We start from the raw sequence: 15,655 nt of genomic DNA on the forward strand, positions 1-15,655 counted from the left end.
GAGAGGAGGTACAGACCGTATAGAGACCTGCTGTTACTGTGATGCCACTCTAGAATCCACTTAGAAAAAAAAAAAAACTTCTATCCTTGGGCTGATGGGATAAGTTGCAATTGACATTTTGTGCCGGACTTCAGAAACAAACCAGGCTTTCATGCTGGTGTTTGAACACTGGGGAAATCACTTGCAAAGGTCACTGAGCCCATTTCCTTTCTCTCTTCCCCATGCATCTGAAGACCTGTAACGGCCTCTTTCAACTGCACTTTAGCTGGTGGCAGTACACACACACACACACACACACACACACACACACACACGTGAGAAGTATAGCGACAGAGCAATCGAGATTGGGATGAAACCGCATTTTTATTTTATAGAACATTTCAGGCAGTATAGGACAACTGTGTTATTAAGATATAATATATATAGGCTATATATAAATTCCAGCAATTCTTTTTATTTTATGTTTATTTATACATTTATTTTCCGGTAATGTAAGTGGGCCTGTCGTGTAATTTCCGAATCTTTTACATTTTTTTGTAATCTCTTACAAATCCGCTGAATAGTTCAACTCAAACTTCTCCATATTGTCATCCACTTGAGGAAGTAGCGTAAAAAGTCAAAAGCAAACTGGGTGTATAAAATCATACAGAAACTAATTCAAGTACTTTTCTTGTTTTGAAACACAGGCTGACCACATGTCTCTTCAGCCCTTCCTCGACATCCCATAAGTGATGCAGGGAGAAAATGCCCTGTTCCTCCACAAACTGCTCAAACAGAAGCAGTCCACCTCCCACCCCAAAGTAGTGGGCTTTGGTGGCCAGGTACACCACTCCGTCTGGGGCAAGCAGTTCCTGGAGCGTCTCGTGCAGGGATGGGTAATACGCCGTGTTGTAGATAGTCTCGGAGGTGAATATAATGTCATACTTTGGTGGCGGCTCAGCCTTTACAACCAAAGCAAGGAAGGTGGTCCAGTCACCGGAGTAGAAACGACACCTGGCCAGAAGCGCAGAGTGCTGAGGTGGTTCAGTGAGGCTCTTCTTCGCTGGTGGAGCACCGTCCTTTAGGTCCTCGTCACCTTTCCCCTTTTCAGAATCGTTTTTCCTCTTCCCGTCTTCATCACTGTCACTACCACTCTCTTCCTCTCCAGGCCCGTCCTCTTGGCTGTTCAGCAGTACATTCGGCAGAGTGAGCTGTTTTATAACGGTGCTGTTGTAGTCCTGAAAGTGGACCTTGCTGGCACCTCTTTTCAGAGCCAGTATTCCTAGAAGTCCAGCCCCACAGCCCAAATCCAGAACTCTCTTTTCGCCAAACGTCTCCCCGTCGCTGTCCAGCCACTCCAGGAGGTCGTACGTGCACTCCCACACCTTCAGGCCACCCTCGTACACGCCGGAGATGAGGTCGGACCTCTGGTCTTCGGTGTGAGAGAGAATCTTCTCCTCATCCTCTCTCTCCGAGGCAGTCTTCTCCAAAACGGTCTCGTTCAGGAAGAGGAGAGGAGGAAGAGTACCCACAGTGACGGTCTCGGTGACAGCATCGGCCAGCAGCGTTTCAGGGTCAGGCGGTGGGCAGTGCTCTGCAGCCTCCTTGATATTCGCTGCTGCTGTTGGATCGTCCGTTGTCTGGTAAACAATAACAACAGTAACAATGATTAGGGAAAATGTTTCTGGGTGTCATTCGTTGTTATGCCCGTTGTTATGAGGACTTACGTGACAGGTGGGCATCAAAATAGTGTCCTAGATGAAGTACGATAACGTATATAACTTAACTGAGCTAACTTAGTGACTTACATGTTTGGCTGCAATGTCAGCTTTGTCTTTCTCAACGTTACTTTCTCCCACGTCTTCTGGTGATACCGATTGTGCATGCACATCAAAGTTAAAACTAAAAGACATTTTACACCAACAAAAAACACGTATGAAGCGTATTTATAAGCTATATGGACACCACAGTATGGTCGGAGCCATGCACATGTGGGATACCGGGAGATATCAAAGAACTACAATGACCACAATAACATTCGCGAAAACCTATTCCGGACTCGATTTCCCGTCATGCATTTGGCATGCGCTTTACACTACAGCAGACAGACAGGATTTAGGGGTTTGTCAAAAGCGGGCTAATTCATACCATCTCCACAAATATGTGGTGCTAATCGTGTTTTTTCTTCGTTCGTATGTCTTCGACGGTTGCTTGGGATTTTTCAGATTTCCAGAAACGTAAGTGTTCCCTGACAGAAAGCGAACATGTGATGTACAGACGAGTGGCAGAGCCCCGATTTATTTAATCCAGCGGGTAAACAAGGTGCTGGAACAATGACGATTTGTGTGACATCGATCGTGGTTGCACGCTTGCAAATATTTTGTATTAGTACATCTATTATGTTTACAACATTATACATTTGCTCTTATGATGACATCCATTTTGACGGTCTGAATATATTGCCACTGACTCGACTGTCCTTTGGTGGATCTCATGGACTGCGCTCAGCCAAAGGTGAACAGAACTCCACCCCGGTGTTAAAGGGACTCTTACCTTTGTTGCATTTGAGAATTACAGCACATTCAAATCATCCCGCCTTCCTCCAATGCCCCACCCCCTAAGCGTTATATAGAGTACAAAACTAAGCGTTATTTTTTAACGAGTACTGTAACGACCTCGCCGGTGACATAATGATGTCGAGTCATTGGTAGTTGAAGGTAGTTTTAATGAACTAAAACCAGGTCACTGAAACCCGTAACATTGTAACCAACGGCAGAAAACCGACACAAAACAAACCCCGGTTACCCCGGCAACCCCCAACACGGTCTCACTCGCGTGCAGGCCCCCACCCTCCTGTTCTTCCAAGGCCCTCCCCCAGCTGACCTAATGATTCGCCCCCACGCTGATTGACAAGAAGAACATTACAATACATGCACATAGAACAACTGGCATAACGGACAACGAAATATAATGTAACACATAACACACAAACTATTTAACTGTCCCAGGGTCGCTACAGTACAAAAGTTCTAGACTCCCATGGGTTATGTTTAGACTCCCATGGGTTATGTTTAGACTCCCAGGGGTCATAATATAGAAACGTGTATGAGCATTACAAACAGAGTAGCGGGACAACGTAGCGTCTGAGGCCGAAATGGGTCCCCTAATCTGACTGAATAGTGCGGTTGTTTGCCAACGGTCTGGAGGTCTTCCTGGAGCTCCAGATTAGCGGGACAACGTCGCGTCTGAGCCCGAAATGGGTCCCGTAATCGGACTGAGTGTGGCGGTTGGTTGCCAACGGTCTGGAGGTCTTCCTGGAGCTCCAGAGTAGCGGGACAACGTCGCGTCTGAGTCCGAAACGGGTCCCCTAATCGGACTGAGTGGTGCGGTTGGTTGCCAACGGTCTGGAGGTCCTGAGAATCATCCAGGGGAGCGGGACCACTTGGCTTCTGAGGCCGAATCGGGTCCCCTTGTCGGACTGAATGGTGCAGTTGGTGGCCAACAGTCTGGAGGTCTTCCTGAGGCTCCAGAGGAGGGTAACTCTGTGAGTCTGAGTCCGAGATGAGTCCCCTAATCAGACTGAATGGTGCAGTTTCAGTACGCCGTGGACCACTTTGGTCTGCCATCGTCAGTCGCTACGGTCGCTACTCGCTACTGTCTGCCGTGGAATCAAAACAAACCCTCTAGTTGAGGACGCGCCTTGATGACGCGGGCCCGAATGCGCCACAAGAAGCAGACGGAAAACCTTATATATCCATGCAGCAAACAGACAGGGGTGTCGGCCAATAAGGTCATTCGGTCCGAAGAATTTTATTGGTTGAAGTTTTCACTAAATATTATGAGAGTAAAGTAATTGTTTGTTTTTACTCCTGGTGGGTCTGTCTTGCATATTAGAGTGTTATTACCTTATTAATACCAATTTAACCTTATCCAAAAAAAGTGTAAAAATGCAACAAAGGTAAGAGTCCCTTTAATGCCGATTGGAATGCAGAAAAACTAGACTCTTCATTGTAGTTTTCAAAAGAGTAAAAGGCTACTGTTTGCTTGTATCACTGATGATCCATCAAGACTAAACTCTGTAATCCAAATACGCTTTGTTTATTGATATTATTGAATTTTCAAACTAAGAAAACAACACTTTTTAAACTTGCACACCTTATACTTGAGGACTTAACAAGTGTCACTGTTGCAAACCCTCCCTTTAATCTGTTATTTTTCTTCGTTAGTTGTGTGCGTTTTCTGTACCCAGGATGAGGTGGTGCCACAGCTCCCTCCTCCACCTGCTGTGTTGCTTGCGTTTGCGGGTGTGCACCAGGAAATGCCGGTTCCGGCCGCCCGTGCTTCTGCGGGAGCTGTGGGCCTACGTGAAGCTGGTGCTTCAGTCTCTCCAATACAACTCCCTCACTAACTCCGATGTGGTCTTTGACTCGGTATTCGAACCCGTCTTCTGGACAGTCGACCGCATTACCCGATGGTTTGGGATGGTACGTGCTTGTTTGTTGTTTTCAGTAAGGGGCTGATTGCATGCAGAGTATGTGTAAAATATATGTCTCATCGACCTCTTCAAACAGGGCGCCTCACTTATCTAATTGTTGTGTGTGTGTGTGTGTGTGTGTGTGTGTGTGTGTGTGTGTGTGTGTGTGTGTGTGTGTGTGTGTGCGTGTGTGTGTGTGCTCGCGTCAGGTGTTTGTGTGTCTGGTGGTGGTCCTGACCAGCTCTATCCTGGTGATCTGCTACATGATCCTGCTACCCATGGTCTTTGCCACCTACCATCCAGCGTGGATCACGTGGCACCTCTTTTACGGGCACTGGAACCTGGTCATGATCATCTTCCACTACTACAAAGCCACCAAGACATCCCCGGGATACCCTCCTATAGTAAGAAAGATCAACCCTGTTTTAAGAAGACATACTGTGGACCTGCCGGTCAGGGCGGTCCCAGGCCCAAGCTGGTGCTACCAGTTTGGTTTTTTATCACATTTTGAATTCCTGGTGTTTCCGTTCGCAGGTGAAAAATGACATTCCATTTGTGTCTGTCTGTAAGAAGTGCATCATTCCTAAACCAGCCAGGACACACCACTGTGGCATTTGTAACAGGTGAGTCATTGGGATATTTTTCTTTATTTCACTTTGCTTGACAATATCGTACCCATGGTAAACCTCTTCTCATTGTAATAATTTGATATTGTGTTATTGCTTTTCAGGTGCATTCTGAAAATGGACCATCATTGTCGTATCCTTTTTGTGCAACTCAACTGTTACAGCAAGGCATCAACACAGCCATGGTTAATGGGTTTCATTCCCACTGCAGCCCCCCATGCTAAGAATGCATGCACTCATGCTATTGTAACAACCTTTGGATAAAAGAGTCCATCGAAAATGGCATATACCGATATTCCCTCAAATACATTTTGTGGCCCAAAAGAGTTTCCCATAACTCCCGTTTCCAGCCTGGTTGAATAATTGTGTGGGCCACTTTAACCAGCGTTACTTCTTCTGCTTCTGCCTGGCCATGTCCATGGGCTGCATGTACTGCAGCATCAGTGGCAGGAACCTCTTCCTCGACGCGTACAATACTCTAGAGGTGAGGCCGGTGAACCAGCGACAGTATCTTGTGCCGGATAGCCCACTGGGTATGGTGTGTGGTGGGATTCTACTGGGTATGAATGAACCCAATTCCCACATTCTCCCTGGATGCGCATATAAAGCCTACCTGCTCCTCAATGAAATGTGTCTGCAGATATATTCACTGTAAAATGCTTTGGATAGACGCATTGTCACTAAATAATAGCTTTGGTTTTAGGGCTTTAGCTGGCTTATTTGAGTGGTGGTTCTGCTGTCTTTGTGGTTCTTTTTGTTTCTCTATCGCCCTCTAACCCCCGCCTCTGGGGTGCTTGTGTCTTGGTTGCTGTGCTTCAGCGCTTTAAGCATATGGACGGGGAGAGGCCAGGGGTGCCTGTGACTGGGATGGGGCTTCTCATAGGGATCTTACCTTCCGGGCAGGTACACAAGACTCACACTCGCACACACTCACACTCTGACACTCTTGGGTTGGAGCCATTATTAATGTTCTTTTCTTCATCCAAGACCAACTACCAAACCCCCTCACCCCCCTACACCTTCAGGGACAGGATGGTCCATAAGAGCATCATCTACATGTGGGTCCTTACCAGGTAATATGAACTGCAATGCCGCCTTCAGCCAGTAGGAACGCTTAATGTTGGGCTGAACAGACAGTAACTCCGGTTGTGATTGGTTATCTCAGCACAGTGGGCGTGGCCCTGGGAGGCCTTACCGTCTGGCATGCGGTCCTCATATCCAGGGGAGAGACCAGTATCGAGAGACACATCAACTTCAAGGAAACCAAGCGGCTAGCCAAGCGGGGAAAGGTGACGTCATGCAGCCGATGTAGGAGGATAACAGACATTAAACACACCGTTTCATATCTGCCAGCTGCTTGCCAAGGGAATCTTTGGACTAGAATGCAAGAACTGTTATTTGTTCTTTCTTATTATCGTCCTGTTCTTCAGCTGTGTCTCCCAAATTCGCTGTCTGGCATTGATGAAGTGCATCTTATCTTATGTTATCTTCTGTTTCCTTCCCTCTGCCAGGTTTATAAAAACCCTTTTAATTATGGAAAGTTGAACAACTGGAAGGTATTTCTGGGCGTTCAGAAGAGAAGGTAATTTATATTCTGCTCCTACATCCTATACTGGTGAGTGCACTGGTTTGTCTCCTGGTTTGATGGCTGCTTCTGGTTTTGTCCACCAGCCACTGGTTGACCAGGGTCCTCCTTCCCTCTGGACACAACCCCCCGGGCGACGGTCTGACCTGGGACGTCCTCCCCTTCAAGAGGGACACCGTCCCCGTGTGACCACTTTGACCAGCGCTCAACGCCGTACCACTCCCGGACGTCGCGGTGAACAGCAAGGCGCGCTGTGGGATACAGGGGGAGGCCTTCGGCTGTCTCCTCAACGACGTGCTGCGGAGGGGCTTGCGTTGTTTTAACCGTCTGAGGAGGGGACTGAGTGGGGATACTTTGGGTCTGAGAGGAGGGCCTCCGTCCCTTCTTGTGCGTTGAGGAAATCACAGATTCTTGTCTGCTGACTCACTTATCTTTAGACTGAACACAGACAGAACCCACAATTTGTGATTTTTTTCAAGTTAATATCTCGAGAGCTTTATATGAGAGGACGCTGGCCAAAGGAGGAGTCAAATGGACCCTTCCATGTCTCTGTACATTGACATTGTGACCCTTAAAAAAAAAACATTCCCTTTCCCCATCCACATCATAACTTTATCATTTTGTTTTTTGTACTCCCAACACGTACCAAAACACATATCGGTATTTTTTTGTATTAAACTAAAGTATGTGCATAAATTATTTTTTCAAGCAGTAGATGTTGTCTATTTTAAGTTACTACAAAGCAAGACTATGTATTTGGTCACATTTTTTTTTTTCTGCTTGAAGCATCAAAACCCAGTACTGCTATGCAATTATGTCATTGGAGACTGGATGAGGATTAACTGGTATTTATTTGGTTATCTGCAAAAGATAATCTCCAGATTACTGCAAATAAAACCTAAACTGAAAGAATAAGCAGATAGACGGGAAATATCATCCAAAATGTATTGAATAATAAGATTCAGTCTACAACTTAATATATATGTATATATATATATATACATATATATGTGTATATATGTGTGTATGTATGTATGTATGTATGTATGTATGTATGTATGTATGTATGTATGTATGTATGTATATATATATATGTGTGTGTGTGTGTGTATATATATATGTGTGTGTGTGTGTGTGTGTGTGTGTATATATATATATATATATATAATGTGTGTGTATATATATATATATATATATATATATATATATATATATATATATATATATATATATATATATATATATATATGCTTTTAAAACTAAATTGACGCGTCAACCTTCAGTCGTCCAGCAGAGGGCAGTAACTGGCATTTCAGGCGTGTGCAAGCGGCCCACCATCTTCAAACTAATAAGCAAATGACTGGGATGGAAGTAAAAGGTTATGATGACTAACTCTTTAATTTATTTTTCTACATTTAAACTTGCTAATATTCACTAGCGGGTATTGAAAGACCAAACGTCAAAAGTTATGTAAAGGCTATTTACCAATCATAGAAAGAAATCAGGAGATTTGCCAACCAAATCACGAGTAACATGGCATGCCATGCATAATAAAGCGTTGACATTTCCAATATTAGTTAGAATGTAGGCCAACACTCACGACTTTAGGACAACATTCCACCACCATCATGTTTGGACACTGTGAATTGGTTTAGATTTGCGCATGCGTACCCAGAGGTAGTTGGGGATTTAATTTCAGATCTGTAGAGACCTACAGACGAAATCATCGAATGAGCTTGTAAAATAACCCTCTTACAATCCTAATGTAAGGAGTTGGTAAAGGATAAAAGACTGCAAGTTTTGTATGTTGTTGCACGTTTGGTCAACGTTGGTTCTATTAAACGGAGCGTCCCGGTAGAGACTAGCCAACCATTGGGCGTCAGAGGACTGGCTGCAGCTCTCTTCACGCTGGTGCTCCGCGGAGCCGGACACTTAGGAATTGAAGCAAGTTCGGATGTGGCAAGCAAACTGCACAAGAATGCATAACATAGCAGACTGGATCTCAGGTAAGATTAAAGAGATTGTAAATTACTCGTTTAGTTTCGGTGAATTTATTTCACAGAAGTTATAATTTATTTGTCCGATTTGATTTGTTTTCATTAAATAGAGATGTATTTTGTAAACCGTTTTGCAATGCAAGTAAGAGTATTGCAGTGAGCTGTAGTCCATAAAAAAATCACAAGGGACCCGAACGAGAAGATCATCCCATGTCAGATGGATTTACACGTGACGTTAACATAGCATCCCGACCCGAACGACAAGTGCTGAGCTGTCACAATTATCACTCACTGGGCACTTTAACGACAGGGTTGGTTTGCCATTATTAAAATGCTTTCACCTCATTATATGATCGTCAGCGTTTGTATGTGTGATTAAATGGATTTCAGGACTTTCTCTCTCTGGTATGTGGGGGTTTAGGCACTGTCATGGGGGGCTGTGTCGGGAGAAACCAGATGGATGGACGGGGCACCACGGGCAGCGCGACCCGCAACAAAAAGAGTGGCGGTAAGACATACCTTGGGCCCATGTGTGTGAAGGACACCGTCAGCCTGTGTTCAACCCGCTGCTCCAAAAACACATTTGATTGGATTAGATTAGATTAGTTTAGATGAGGTTCAACTATCATGTGCTGTGCTGCAAATACGGCACATCAGAATGCGTCCAACCTGACAGAAAATCAATAAAGTAAAGCAAATTAAGTCAAGTAGCAATCGTGAGGTATATTTTTACGCCATAACCAGTATGTTTGTGGTCTAGCCCCGAAGCGTTACGATGCAGTTTCATTGAACTGAATTGTCTCTGTGGCTGTCATTAACTCTGGTTGCCTGCAGGTGTAAAAAGTTTCAGGCTTTCTGGATTAGCAGCCGTACCTGTAATTAGGACGAACCCAGACCCAAGCTTTATTTAAAGATCTCCGTCTGCAACCGATGCATAGCAACCGTTATCCCCTTGACCCCATGGACAGAGACCATGATGATGGGTTTGGGGGATGCAATTCTTAAAATGATTTGTGTTGATACAGAATCTGTGGCATATCCTTGCTATTAAAAGTAAACTGTGTTTAAGTATGTGTTGGGTACATCAAAGTGTCCTGTTTAGTCTCTTTCTGAATATACTGGCACACAAATATATTTAGGCTTTTTGACCAATTCTCTTTCTCCAATAACTGAATGGAGTGGTCCATTTTCATACAAAGGTGCTTTCATCTTCCAAAATCCATTTTGCATTTCAAAGACAACTTCAACACATACAATTCATCCTTCCCCTTTCTGCCCCATCCTGCCAACAAAGGCAGTCCTCAAAGCTTTGAAACTGAGGATGGCTTGTGGGGGGCTCAGCTTCCAGCTGCATGTATTCATCCAGAAAAAGGTTTATGTCTATTAATAGGGGTTCCATACTGCCTGGGGGCATTTCTAGCACAGGACTTTAAATAGAGCAGGATTAGGATCTTGAGTAACTGCTCCATCTTCTGTACAGGGACACTCAAATTAGACTTGTGTCGTCTCTCGTCCCCACTGACCTGAAGTTGTTGTATTTTTTAGGAAGGCTTTTGGATGGTTCTTGTTATGAGAGTGGGTAAAAGAGGATACGTCTTAATGAACCAGGGAAGTACTACGAGGCAGACAACCTCCAGCTCAAGGTGCCGCACCTTGAGGATTTAGCCCGTTAGCCTGAGCTCTTGGTCTTAATCAGCCTCTTAGCGGTGAAGCTAACTTGTTTGGCTACAGTCAGGACAGTGTTGTTGGTCAACAGTGTTGTTGACAGCAGTGTGGTTCACCGGCCTGGAGTACAGAGCGGTTTTTGCAGCTGTTTTGAATTGACGTTACGCCTCGGCCATGGGAGTGACGACCTCCAGGGACTACAGATACCATCAGGCTGCGGACCGACCCTTTAAGGGCTTAAGGTCACTGAAATGTAAGTAGTTTGTGTTCAGACGTGACGTCTGTGCCCATCAGATTTTGATGGTACATAATTCAGATTCTGATCAGATAAAATGTAAAGCGTGTTTGGATTTGATAGTCTTAGTATTGTTTAATATTGGATTTTACTGTATGCAGATTATTTGCATTTTCCTCTGCCCTTTTTTTTTTTTTTTCATATTTGAAGAAAATGACAATTGTTTCTTTCAGCCTTTGCCTCCTGAATCCACTTAACTTTACCTTTGATATCCAGTTAGTTATTAAGTGTTAGTTAAGTGATACTTGGATACCCATTGAGGTGATTCGTAGATAATTATTAGGAGCTTTGCTCCTCATGTCCGGCAGTATGGCAGCACACAGACTTACAGTATATCCTTTATTTTGATGTGATCTATGGATAAGAGTTGGGTATCCTTAATGGACGATACATTTGTTGCTGTCGGCATTCATTCATCACATGAGGTCTGCTGCCAAAATGTGGACTAAACTCCTGTTGTTCCTTTGATTTTGGATTTTTTAAATCTACACAGGGCTTTCTTGCAAAATAGTTTCTTATCTCATCGAGACTTCCTGTTTAAATAACGGGAAAAGGGTTGGACCTAAAGTAATGCTATCACAATTCTGCAATATAGTTGCAGATATTGAAAGTGGTACCATTTCCTGGAGGTAGACCTATTTATACCAGGGGCTTTATATCCTGATCCGGCGGTTGATTTCGATGTATCCAGGATACCAATCATGGTTGTTATGATCATAACTATGGTGACGTCTCAACTCGAGAAGGCATGACATCTGAATGACTATATTTAGTCCTCCATTCAATGTTTCTCGAGCCGAAGGGAATTATTATTTTCCGTCAGTGAGAGGTAACCAGTTTATCTGGAGATATCCGCTCATTTCTCCAGCTCTATGAAAGCTACCTGCGTGTTCTTCAACCACATTGACTTAGTGTGGCTCTCTGCCTCTCAGGGAGGGATTGATTCCTCCCACAACCGTGGAGGATTGCATATTCCTGATATGTTAGTCATCCGGAATGGCTAGCGGAACACCTCACATGAACGCATCCCTGGAGCCAACGCAACCCTTTAAACTGGACATGGAGTAGTCATTTAATCTAAGAAAATAACGATTTGCCATGGGAGAATAATTTAACTCTCTAAAATCTTTTGTTGTTACCTTTAACAGATTTTTACCACATATGTGCTTCAGTCTACCAAAACAAAGCTATTCCCCATTCTGTGAGATTCATCTGGTAGTAGTTCTCCATCTGATGGTTAAGCCACACAGATGCATGTCATCCCGGAGTGCTTTGTTCTCCCCCTTCACCTACTTCTCCAACCCGAGCTTATCTCCCCTACCCACGTCTCACGGGCTGCAGCGCAGCTCCGTTCTGTTGTGTGGAACCTGATTATGGCCTATAATCCAGCAGCATGGGATTGTTGTGCAGCCACTCACACCCAGGAGAGCCGGTCACTGGATTAATCCACTGCTGCTGCACTATAAATAATGTCTTTATTGTGGATCAAAGTGACCTTACTGGGTGTGCTGCGCTGAGAGATTGCTCTCAAAGCATCTCTGGGTCTTATGTCTGGCTGGGTCTTGACTTGCTTTATATTCTTACCTGGAGAATGAGATTGAACACGGCTAGGTTCCAGTTCTTCCTCTTTCCTTCTGTTAACCCTTTAACACGGGTTTCATCACATAGGTAGGTGAAAAATAACATATTTACAGAATTACCTTTTAGATCCTACCAATCCTAGTAATCCACCTAACTGCGTTTACCCTGGGTTAGCCTAAATCTCTGAGCAGACAGAATGTGAGGCCTTATCGCTGACGGATATCATCATGATGTACTTACTACCACTCCCTCAAACGACGGACTGTGGTTGGTCGAGGTCTGGGGTTGAAGGTAACCACTGCCTGAGTCGGGACGGCTCTCATGACCTCCTGGACCTCTCTGACCCCCTCCCTTCAGGCCGGAACGAGCCCCTGAGGAGGGAGGGCCCGCCGTGGAAGAGTGAGGTCCCGATGACGGAGGGCCAGCTGCGGGGCAAGAGGGACGAGTTCTGGGACACGGCGCCGGCCTTCGACGGCAGGAAGGAGATCTGGGACGCCCTCAGGGCGGCGGCGCTGGCCGTGGAGGTCAACGACCTGGGGCTGGCCCAGGCCATCGTGGACGGAGCCTGTATTACCCTGCCCCATGGTACGCGTACGCACACGCACGCACGCACGCACACGCACGCACGCACACGCACACGCACACGCACGGACTGTGGGCAAAAACCTGTGTATATTGGTTGTGTTGAGATTAATCTTGCCGTAGTTACGCAACTGTAACCAGGCCATCCGTCTTGATGGCGCGCACACACACACACACACACACACACTGTTGCCACCTTCCCGAGTCCAAAGTTGATAACTTCATATAAATATAAATAATATGAAAAAGCTGACGGACTGTTGGCACCGGCTGCGATGTCACCCTTCTCCTCTTCCCCCTCTGCAGGTTCCCTCACAGAGAGCTACGATGAGCTGGGCAACCGCTACCAGCTGCCCGCGTACACGCTCGCCCTCCCCGTCAACCTCCTCACAGAAACCACCTGCAGCAAAGACCTTCCCCCTGCCTCAGAGACCCCCGCCCCGCCCCCGCCGCCCAAACAGGAGTTCCAGCTCCGGGTTCGGCTGTCCAGCGGTAGGAAACGCCCTCGTTATCTGTCTGGACCCGGGGCACCACTCATTAATACCATCAGGAGATCGCACTGGGCTCAGGAGAACGCACTGGGCTCAGGAGAACACACTGGGCTCAGGAGAACACACTGGGCTCAGGAGAACACACTGGGCTCAGGAGAACACACTGGGCTCAGGAGAACACACTGGGCTCAGGAGAACACACTCAGTAGAACACACTGGGCTCAGGAGAACACACTGGGCTCAGGAGAACACACTGGGCTCAGGAGAACACACTGGGCTCAGGAGAACACACTGGGCTCAGGAGAACACACTGGGCTCAGTAGAACACACTGGGCTCAGTAGAACACACTCAGTAGAACACACTCAGTAGAACACACTGGGCTCAGGAGAACACACTGGGCTCAGGAGAACGCACTCAGGAGAACACACTCAGTAGAACACTGGGCTCAGTAGAACACACTCAGTAGAACACACTGGGCTCAGAAGAACACACTGGGCTGAGACGTCCCATCCTGTCTCTTGTGGAATGTGAATGTGAAATATAATTTTTACACTGACACAACAACCAAGCATTGCAAAAAAAGTAACACATATCCAAAAGATGAAAATCAACACCTTGAGATGTAAATATGTACTCATAAATTAACATTTTCTTGGCTTTGCTTTGATTGTTTACAGCCTCACTTATGAGTATATGTTGATAATAGACTGCCTTTCAGTCTGATGTCTGAGTGATAAACCAGTCGTTAAAGCCTATTTTTCTTCCATCTTCCCCAGGCAAGGACCTGCGTGTGACGGCCACAATGGCTGACTCCATCTGGGAGCTGAAGGGGAGGCTGCAGGCGCAGCACGAGATCGACGTGTCCCACCAGCGGTGGTTCTTCTCTGGGAAGCTGCTCACCGACAAGACCCGGCTACAGGACACCAAGATCCAGAAGGACTTTGTCGTCCAGGTGATCGTCAACCAACCCCCTGCGGTCACCACCGGCTAAAGGCCTAGCTATGGTTCCACATTGACGCAGCGCGAGGGGGTTAGAGGACCCTTACGTCCTTGCGGACCCTCTTTGTGTACCCCGCAAGGGCCTGACGTGCGCCTCGTAAAAATGTTGACCTTGTGTCGAGGCGACGCAGCAGCGAGGGCTGTGATTGGTCCGCTCACTTAAACCTGACGTAGAACCAAAACAGGTTCACGACTGCGAATTCGTGAAGTGACTTTGTGGTCATTGCGTTGCGTCAACGTGGAAACATAACTTAGCCTTACCTGAGGAGGGCTGTGTTGGGGGGGGGAGGGGGGGGGGGGGGGTTGATGGCAGAGATGATGGCTGGAAGAAAAGAGGCCAGGCTGAGGGTTATCATAAAGGTGCATTTATATTCCAGCAGTGGATGCAGCAAACTTTTGTGTACATTTTTGTATTCAAAGTGGTTTATCTTTCTTTTCTTTTTGTAATTCTCCTTTTTATATCTTTCCTTTTCTCCAAACTAAAATAGGTGTAAAAAAAAAAGCACTGAACAATATTGTCGTTGAAATGGTAGAATTGGGAGATTCTTATGCTTGTCATTTTCAACATAAGGCCTCACCACTACACTGAGCTGGCTTGAAATTATTATTTGTTCACATGTGCCCTCCTTTTTGTTCTGCTTTTCTGTCCCTGTGTTATCATTGACACAACATGGTGGGTGTCCGGTTTTCTGTAGGTTTATTTATACTTTCTGTATGTTGAATTGAGAAGTGTTTAGAATAAACAATGCATTAAACACCATCTCAATTTGACATTTGACCATGTAAATATGTAAAATAGATTAAGAGTGAACATGCTGTATTTCACAATTGTATATTTCGATTTTTTTAAGTGAATAAAGTGGTATACTTTCTCAAGTATGTTGCTGAATTTATTTTTTATTTATTTCACAATTGCTGCTGCATTTAAAGATGTTATGCTCAACTTTGTATGTAGGATTACCATGGGGTATATTATACCAAGATGCTACTTGTGCAAAACTGAATTGTGAATAAAACATGTAAATTTACCTAATTTATTTTCGCATTGTATTATTATTTTGAGCTGTATATGTGCGGGGGTTGTTGCATCAAAATAACTAGAAATGTATTTCCTGCAGAAAATGTGTCGAGTGCTGCTGTGCAAAGTGAGGTTGAAAATATGTTTGAGTAAAGCCACTTGGTTAATACGTAAACTCAACCCTACTACTGAACCCCTGAAATCTCCAATAAATACGTTATAATACAGTATCCAAATATGCTCCCCATTGTCTTGCAATGTACATGGGGCAAGTAGTACAATCGGCTGATTCTGTAGAGCGATCATCGTTTGATAGAGGTCTGCAGATCAAATGCGCTACCAAACACATAAGGAGGAAGTAA

The 15,655-nt window shown here is 45.3% G+C and overlaps 3 protein-coding genes across 6 annotated transcripts; 2 read left to right on the plus strand and 1 right to left on the minus strand.

The window, feature by feature from the left end:
* Positions 1–641: 641 nt before the first annotated feature.
* Positions 642–1,721, minus strand: mettl18 (methyltransferase 18, RPL3 N3-histidine). The gene is made up of 2 exons (XM_030379697.1): positions 1,707–1,721; positions 642–1,619 (listed from the first exon to the last, which is right to left on the minus strand). The coding sequence occupies exons 1-2, from the start codon at positions 1,719–1,721 to the stop codon at positions 642–644; spliced, it is 993 nt and encodes a 330-aa protein (XP_030235557.1).
* A 60-nt stretch (positions 1,722–1,781) lies between these two features.
* zdhhc16a (zDHHC palmitoyltransferase 16a) lies at positions 1,782–7,378 on the plus strand. 3 transcript variants are annotated; one of them, XM_030379346.1, is made up of 11 exons: positions 1,783–2,216; positions 4,229–4,463; positions 4,663–4,857; positions 4,988–5,076; positions 5,184–5,212; positions 5,430–5,563; positions 5,899–5,982; positions 6,067–6,152; positions 6,245–6,368; positions 6,591–6,661; positions 6,751–7,378. In XM_030379346.1, exons 1-11 carry the CDS (start codon positions 1,801–1,803, stop codon positions 6,851–6,853), a joined length of 1,566 nt encoding a protein of 521 aa, XP_030235206.1. In that variant the 5' UTR covers positions 1,783–1,800; the 3' UTR covers positions 6,854–7,378. The 3 variants fall into 3 exon arrangements, with proteins under 3 accessions (XP_030235205.1, XP_030235206.1, XP_030235207.1); XM_030379345.1 differs by having other exon boundaries at positions 1,782–2,216; positions 5,899–6,152; XM_030379347.1 differs by lacking the exon at positions 5,899–5,982.
* A 956-nt stretch (positions 7,379–8,334) lies between these two features.
* On the plus strand, positions 8,335–15,308 carry ubtd1a (ubiquitin domain containing 1a). Of its 2 annotated transcripts, XM_030379869.1 has the most exons (5): positions 8,335–8,670; positions 9,083–9,169; positions 12,560–12,787; positions 13,091–13,276; positions 14,053–15,308. In XM_030379869.1, the coding sequence occupies exons 1-5, from the start codon at positions 8,619–8,621 to the stop codon at positions 14,265–14,267; spliced, it is 768 nt and encodes a 255-aa protein (XP_030235729.1). In that variant the 5' UTR covers positions 8,335–8,618; the 3' UTR covers positions 14,268–15,308. The 2 variants fall into 2 exon arrangements, with proteins under 2 accessions (XP_030235729.1, XP_030235730.1); XM_030379870.1 differs by lacking the exons at positions 8,335–8,670; positions 9,083–9,169 and adding an exon at positions 9,828–10,579.
* Positions 15,309–15,655: the final 347 nt, after the last annotated feature.

This window comes from Gadus morhua, chromosome 15 (assembly GCF_902167405.1).
Source record: "Gadus morhua chromosome 15, gadMor3.0, whole genome shotgun sequence".
Classification (NCBI taxonomy): domain Eukaryota; kingdom Metazoa; phylum Chordata; class Actinopteri; order Gadiformes; family Gadidae; genus Gadus; species Gadus morhua.